Genomic DNA, 7,622 nt, shown 5'->3' with positions numbered 1-7,622 from the left:
GGTTTCTTCTTGTTCTCTCCTTTCCTCCTTGTCCCCTTTTCTCTCTTCAAAGTCTTTTCCTCTCTCTCCTCCTTGTCCCCTTCCCTTTTTTTCTCTTCCAAGTCATTCCTCTCTCCTTTCCTCCTTGTCCATTCTTCCTTGTCCATTCGGTCCCTCCTCCTTTTTTCCAAGTCTCTCTTCCAAGTCTTTTCCTCTCTCCTTTCCTCCTTGTCCATTCGGTCTCCTCCTTTTTTCCAAGTCTCACTTCCAAGTCTTTTCCTCTCTCCTTTCCTCCTATTCCATTCGGTCTCCTCCTTTTTTTCCAAGTCTCTCTTCCAAGTCTTTTCCTCTCTCCTTTCCTCCTAGTCCATTCGGTATCCTCCTTTTTTCCAAGTCTTTTCCTCTCTCTTTTGCTCTGTTTCTTCTTGCTCTGTTTCTTCTTGTTCTCTCCTTTCCTCCTTGTCCCCTTTTCTCTCTTCCAGGTCTTTTCCTTTATCCTTTGCTCGGTTTTTTCTTGTTCTCTTCTTTCCTCCTTTGTCCCCTTTTCTTTCTTCCAAGTCTTTTCCTCTCTCTGTTTCTTCTTGTTCTCTCCTTTCCTCCTTGTCCTGTTTCTTCTTGTTCTCTCTTTTCTTTCCTGTCCCCTTTTCTCTCTTCCAAGTCTTTTCCTCTCTCTGTTTCTTCTTGTTCTCTCCTTTCCTCCTTGTCCCCTTTTCTCTCTTCCAAGTCTTTTCCTCTCTCTCCTCCTTGTCCTCTTCTCCCCCTTTTCTCTCTTCTCTCCCCTTTTCTCCCCCCTTTTCTCTCTTGTCACCTTCATGCCGCTTGACTACAAGATCTTTGACAGATGAATACCTAAATCATTGTTTTGTCTTGAATTTATAGATCCATTATTGTTCATTGCTTCTCACACGAAGTGTTTGATTTCTATGAGTTACGTTGTGTTACATGGTTGTGGACAATTTGTGTAAATATTGATTCTGTTACTATTCTTAATATTTCTTGAGTTCTTCAACTGCTTTGCCAGAATATTGACTTATTTACTTGCCAAGAATGTTTTCAATTGGAGAATCTGCTCTAGCTCTAAGCCCCATTGGAGAAGATGATCATCCGTTTGTATTTTCTACTGCGTGCGGGTGAAGGTAATGGTCATTTTTCCAATGAAGGTGGCCGGAAGCTAAGCATTTTGGGCGGTGAATAACCAGTAACCTATTTGTTACTGGTAATCATGGCATATTTGATCTATTTTGACAAATTTGAGTGTTCAATTGAACTTTTTTAATATTAGAGGGCTTAATTGTACTTTTGAGTAAAGTTTGAGGGGCTTATTTGACCCTTTTCTTTAAAATTTATTTTCTCTAGTTTTAATGTTTTTTAACTAAAAATGTGATAAAGTTTAAATCAATTTTTTTTTGAAAGCATAAATCAAATTAAAAATAATAAAATATAGGGAAAAAAGAAAAGAAAAAAAACTAAAAAAAAAAAAAAAAAACAGTTGCAACGACGTCGTTTGCGCATCCACCTAAATATCTAATGTAGGGCAAAGCAACCTCCCATTCATATGCATATTTCGTTTTTTTCGAAGAAAGCAGGCAGTGCATAGATCGGAGAAGTGAGACGAAAATGGTGAAAATGGGGACGTTCTTCGCGATGTCACTGGGTGCCTTCGTTTTCTGGCACTCCATGGATAAAATCCATGTTTGGATCGCTCTCCGCCAAGACGAAAAGGTACTATTACCCCTATTCTACTTATCCCTCCTACCTATATGCACTTATAACTCTCAAATTATTAAACCCAGATATCGGATTGGGTTTTCTTGAAACAATTTAAAATTATATTGATTGTCTGCAGTCAGAACATGGGGTTTGGTTTTCCTGTTGATATGGTTTGCATTAGTCAAAGAACAGCGGAGAAAAGGGTTCTTTACTCTCTGCTTCTGAATGTGATCTTAATCTTACTTTGATTTTCACGCCTTTCTTTGTTTGGAAAAAATCAAAAACAAAAAACAAAATTTACCTTGGGAAGAAAATTCAAGGATGTGTTAATGCTAAATTTTAGCTTTTGTTTGGCATCATGGCATGTGAATGCTGTTGATTTGATATTTTCGAATCGGGTTTTGCTTTTACTTGTTACATGGTGCTTTGAATTGGAAAATTAAGAGATTTTTAAATTTTTAGGCAAGGTTATTTAGTCTTTATACAGCTTTTATTTGACATCGTTTGTTTTTCAGAGATGAACTTTGCCTCTAATTTCGGCATTGTATAGGTTTCATCTGAGCTGTGAATCTTTTGTGTTTAAAATAATTTTTTTTGGCTTGTAGGGGTAAACTCCTTACCAAATTATGATTGAGCTTCTTCATGGATGCATTTTTTCTTTTCTTCTTTTGCTTATTCACGAGTTAATACCCAATTTGGTCCCTTGACTATTAGGATTTGATTCTTCCACTTTGGTCATCGACTTCCAAACTTGCTCAATTTCATCCCAACTATGCAATTGTTAATCAAAATGGTCCTAATTAGGACTATTTTGGTTTGGACAAAGGACTATTTTAGGTAAAAATTGCATAGTTGGGGATGAAATTGAGCAAGTTTGGAAGTCGAGGACCAAAGTGGTGAAATCCTAATAGTCGAAGGACCAAATCGGGTATTAACTCACTTATTCACTAAACTAGACTTTGTGAAGAATGAAATTTAGTTAACCTTTATAATGAGAATGGATTTGGCCTACTGCAGAAAGAGAAAATGGAGAGGGAAGCAGAGATCAGGAGGATGAGAGAAGAGCTGATCAAAGAAAACAAACTACGAGAGTCACTTTCCTAAGCTGCCAAGAGCTGCATTTTATTTCTGCACTTTAGTTTTTTACTGTCTGTTTGAACCATTTGGATTGAACACTCAAAATTTGTTTTCATAAATCAAGCTAGTGGTTATGAATGCCAACAGTGCAATCTAGTTTGGACATCTCTGTATCACTCTTTCTGCAATCAGCTTGGACTGTATTTGGGTATTGGAAGGTTCTCTTGCAAAACCTGCTAGCCGCTTTTAAAATGACTAATAAATTTCATTTGCCCCTTATTTGTTGCGTAATTTCTATTTTCCGTGGACTGTATTATGCTTGCTGCTAAGAATCATCAGAGACATTATGTTTTAGTTGCTTGCTGGTGGGTTTAGCTTTGGAACTCAGATTTCTGAAAGCTTCAGAACAGAGGAAAAATATTTATCTCTATTGAACATTTGAACATACAATCATGCAGATGTATGGCTGAACTGTTCATCATACATTCATACGAAAATCAGAATTGTCTGCTCCTTCCATTCTCTAGTATTCAGTGTTCTCATGAAGTGAGCTATGTAGTTTTGAGGTTCAAGGAGTTGCTGACCTAATTTCTAGAACTGTAGGTTTGCAGTCATTGTTTTAAAGAATGACATTGCACTTGTTCTAGGTAAACAAAATTATGAATCTTTGTATTATGCATTTCGGTGCAGCGAAATACTGCATTTTGTGATACAGTCATGCCAGGGATGGTTTTAAGAATGAGAACACATAGTTGGACTCTGTCAAAGAATGCCCAAGATTCTTAGTGTGGAGAGCTTTCTAGTGCCTTTCCTGTTGAGGTTAGTAACGTTCTTAACATCCTTAACCCTTACTGTTTTCCAATTCTGCTAATTTTCCTCAGTAATTGATGGAAGGAAATTGATGCATTCTGGGGGCGTGGTTATGTTCGCAGAAAGAAATGAGTTCTATTTCATTACCATATTATAGTTTAGAAAGTTTTTAGTTTATTACTATATCCTACTTTAGAAAGTTAGAGAATGTTAGAAAGCTTCCTAGCTTAGTTTTAGTTAAAAGCAGGCAGAGTTTTAATCCCAAATCAAGGGGCTAGGGAGTTCTGGGAACTCAAGAAAACCCAGCTTATCCTTTTCATGATTGTTCTTATCTTTCTTTCTATTTCCTTTTTCCTATAATCCCACCAGGCCTGTGACGTAGAACCCATGACAGAAATTTAACCATTTTAGAGTGTATCTGATAGCAATGAAAGTGAAAGGTTGTAAGCATTATCCATTAGGGGCTGATTCATCCGATCTGATGCCTGTACTAAAAATAGCACTACCAAAATGACAAAAGTTTAGGTGTCCATACCAGCAAGAAATCGTGTACCGCAGCCTTCTGTTAACAAACCCAGCCCAGATCACGTGCTTCTCATGACTAGGAACACTGTGACAAACCTCACCTCTGAAAAAGACACTTTTTCCCCACATTTCGGTTACAAAGTTATGATAAACTCCAAATGATGCAAGAAAAGCCTTTCAGATAAGACACTTTAAGAAGGTTCATGAATGGCAACCAGACTACAATTTATATCCTTGTTTTCTCTGTGGGTCTTTCAATCTTGAACTTGCAGGGATCATAGTTATGGAGTTGGGGAAGATCTTATTGCTTTCTGTCATACTTTCCATGATGTTTGTAGCAACGAAGAGCATCGAGTTCACAGAAGAGGACTTGGCTTCAGAAGAGCGCCTCTGGGACTTGTACGAGAGATGGAGGAGCCATCACACTGTTTCTTCTGACCTAGATGAGAAACAGAAGCGTTTCAATGTCTTCAAAGCAAATGTGAGGTACATCCACAAGGTGAACAAGATGGACAGGCCTTATAAGCTGAAACTGAACAGGTTTGGGGATATGACCAACTTTGAGTTCAGAAGTGCTTACAGTTCTAAGATAAATCATCATAGGATGTTCCGTGGCCCCAGAGCAGTGACTGGATTTATGTACGAAAAAGCTGAAAACCTGCCCACCTCTATTGATTGGAGAAAGAATGGTGCTGTCACTCCTATAAAAGATCAAGGAAAATGCGGTAAGTTGCTGTTTTCCTTAATATATGTTTCTCTAAACTAAGATTGATTTAACAAACATGCCAACACTTGGTTGTCTTTGCACATATAGATAACAAATTTGACTGATTTTTTAGGTAGCTGTTGGGCATTTTCAACTGTGGTAGGGGTTGAAGGAATCAACATGATCAAGACTGGGCAACTGGTCTCTTTGTCTGAACAAGAACTTGTTGATTGTGAAAAGGATAATGAGGGCTGCAATGGAGGACTAATGGAGAACGCGTATGAGTTCATCAAGAAGGAAGGAGGAATAACAACAGAAAGACTATACCCTTACAGTGCCAAGGATGAGAATTGTGATTCATCAAAGGTAATCTCTTCACCAAGCAACTGTCTGTCAATATTTTCATTTATTTACTGCCTTGTTGGTTTTGGTTTTGGTTTTGGTTTTGAAGATGAATGCTCCTGTGGTGATGATTGATGGCCATGAAAATGTACCAGAAAATGACGAAAATGCTTTGATGAAAGCTGTAGCACACCAGCCAGTGTCTGTTGCCATAGATGCCAGTGGCTCAGATTTGCAATTCTACTCTGAGGTATATATGCTTAAAAAACCTCAACCCGTTTAATTTCTAGTGTTCTTCATATCAACATTTAGAGTTAAATCCTTTGTTCCCATGTAGGGTGTGTTTACCGGAGACTGTGGCAGGGAGCTAGACCACGGAGTAGCCATTGTTGGCTATGGAACAACTCTTGATGGAACAAAATATTGGACAGTGAAGAATTCATGGGGAACTGGTTGGGGAGAAACAGGTTACATTCGGATGCAACGCGGGGTTGAGGCCAATGAGGGGCTCTGTGGCATAGCCATGATGGCCTCGTACCCGATCAAGAACTCCGCTGACAATCCGAAGCATGCAACATACAAGGATGAACTCTAGGATCATACCCCCATTGTCTCAACTGAAGTGATAGTCATCCAAAATTGCTGTTACTTTCTTTTAAAGGTACTACTGCTTTTAGTTTGGATTGAATAAAGTAAGAAGGCTTTTTCTATATGTTGTAGTCTTGTAGATCCTAAAAAGCTCATAATGGAATGTGTCATTTTACGCCATATCCCTTTTTTTTTTTTTTTTTTTTTGATTCTTGCATAAACTTTTCTTTTATTTGATTATTTCATAGACTTTTTATGATGATGTTTATCTTATTAACTCATGATGAGATTTGGTGACTCATTGATACTCAATAAACATAGGGAATATTGGGAGGCTCAACTAAACTTTTGACATTTCTATGTTAGCATTCTAAACTTCCAATTTTAATAAACTAACACATACACTAATAAATATAAGTGTATACACCGTTTCTAAACTTCCAATTTTAATAAACTAACACATATCTACATACATATCTATCTTCTACATCTACATCTACATCTACAATTCTAATAAGAACCAATAATGTTAGGCCCTTAACTGGAATAAAAAAATGTCGGTACTAATTGTTTCTTAAAATGAATAGTTTATATTATTTTGATTTTAGTATTTTTAATGATTTTTTGTATTTACACTTTATTATATTATTTTTTTTCCTTAAATAACCTTAAATTTTGTTAGTATAAACTTTATTAACGGAATATTCCGTTAACTATTTATTATTCTTAACTTACTCATTAATTTTTATAAGAAAGGTCTTAGGTTTGAACCTAAATCCAATTAGAGTTAAGATTACTGTTAAACATATACTACAAATATGTTAAAATATATTAAAAACATATAATATAATATTTAACATAAACTTTGGTCAAATAATTAGTCCGACTAAATACATAGCCTTCAATGATTATAAATCCAGAACTTTGAAAATCATTTGATTTTTTTCATTAAAAAAATAATAAATTTAAGTTCTGTTTTTTTTTTTTTTTTTTTTTTTTTCGTTTAATTAAGCTTCTTTTGATTATTGAGAACAAAACTTAATATTTCAATTATGCTTTTATTAATGCATGAAAACTTCTAAAGAAATTTGTAAGTTAATTTTTACTATATTATTATAATAATATCTATTGTAACCTTATATTTTGAATTATTTATTATCATCATCTATTGACAGCAATTGTCATTGACAAACTCTCAAAACAATTTGTTTCAACAACGAATGGAAATTAAAAAAAAAATCAATGATTTCATTATTGTGGATGAAAAATATGTACGTCACTTTATTCAATCATTATGTTGTGGAACTGTGTACACCTTGCAATGTGGATACGGTTCTATGTTCATAATTACTGAACTATATGTTTATAATTATAAAGCTATATATTCATAATTTTTTAACTTCATATTCATAATTATTAAACTCTATATTCACAATTACAGAACTATATGTTCATAATTACTGAACTATATGTTCGTAATTATAAAGGTATATATTCATAATTTTTTAACTTCAAATTCACAATTATTGAATCTCTATATTCATAATTACAGAACTATATATTCATAATTATGTTCACAACTCTATGTTCATAATTATAGAACTATATGTTCATAATTTTTGAACTATATATTCATAATTATGAACAGTTTTGGAACTGTGTCCACCTTGCAAGGTGGACATGGTTCCGCAACATAATTTGCCCACTTTATTATTGCTATTATTACTTAAATTAAAAAATAAATTAGTAGCTACAACAAAAAATAATACATATACATGCATTTAATTAATTTGGAATTAGATGTCTCACAACATATGAAACATGTAGGGGATAACTACCACTACCAAATATCAATATGTGCTTGTAAAGATAAAGAGTTCATAGC

At 34.9% G+C, this 7,622-nt stretch overlaps 2 protein-coding genes across 2 annotated transcripts; one reads left to right on the top strand and one right to left on the bottom strand.

The window, feature by feature from the left end:
* Window positions 1-341: 341 nt before the first annotated feature.
* Window positions 342-1,067, bottom strand: LOC109171515 (vicilin-like seed storage protein At2g18540). Its single transcript, XM_019320542.1, has 2 exons — window positions 1,018-1,067; window positions 342-828 (listed from the first exon to the last, which is right to left on the bottom strand). The coding sequence occupies exons 1-2, from the start codon at window positions 1,065-1,067 to the stop codon at window positions 342-344; spliced, it is 537 nt and encodes a 178-aa protein (XP_019176087.1).
* Window positions 1,068-1,513: 446 nt separating this feature from the next.
* On the top strand, window positions 1,514-5,940 carry LOC109171560 (vignain-like). The gene is made up of 5 exons (XM_019320603.1): window positions 1,514-1,701; window positions 2,707-4,826; window positions 4,941-5,173; window positions 5,259-5,399; window positions 5,487-5,940. Exons 2-5 carry the CDS (start codon window positions 4,385-4,387, stop codon window positions 5,742-5,744), a joined length of 1,074 nt encoding a protein of 357 aa, XP_019176148.1. The 5' UTR covers window positions 1,514-1,701; window positions 2,707-4,384; the 3' UTR covers window positions 5,745-5,940.
* The last annotated feature ends 1,682 nt before the right edge of the window (window positions 5,941-7,622 follow it).

This window comes from Ipomoea nil, unplaced genomic scaffold, assembly GCF_001879475.1.
Source record: "Ipomoea nil cultivar Tokyo-kokei standard unplaced genomic scaffold, Asagao_1.1 scaffold0319, whole genome shotgun sequence".
Taxonomy (NCBI): Eukaryota; Viridiplantae; Streptophyta; class Magnoliopsida; order Solanales; family Convolvulaceae; genus Ipomoea; species Ipomoea nil.
This window is presented reverse-complemented; position numbering and strand designations above follow the sequence as displayed.

Excerpts from the sequence above, each read along its gene's own strand:
- LOC109171560 (XM_019320603.1), top strand. The coding sequence starts at position 4,385 with ATGGAGTTGGGGAAGATCTTATTGCTTTCTGTCATACTTTCCATGATG. Across the intron at positions 5,174-5,258 it reads AGAATTGTGATTCATCAAAG|ATGAATGCTCCTGTGGTGAT; the intron begins GTAATCTCTTCA and ends TTGGTTTTGAAG. Across the intron at positions 5,400-5,486 it reads ATTTGCAATTCTACTCTGAG|GGTGTGTTTACCGGAGACTG; the intron begins GTATATATGCTT and ends GTTCCCATGTAG.
- LOC109171515 (XM_019320542.1), bottom strand. The coding sequence starts at position 1,067 with ATGGGGCTTAGAGCTAGAGCAGATTCTCCAATTGAAAACATTCTTGGC. Across the intron at positions 829-1,017 it reads ATTGAAAACATTCTTGGCAA|GTATTCATCTGTCAAAGATC; the intron begins GTAAATAAGTCA and ends ACAATGATTTAG.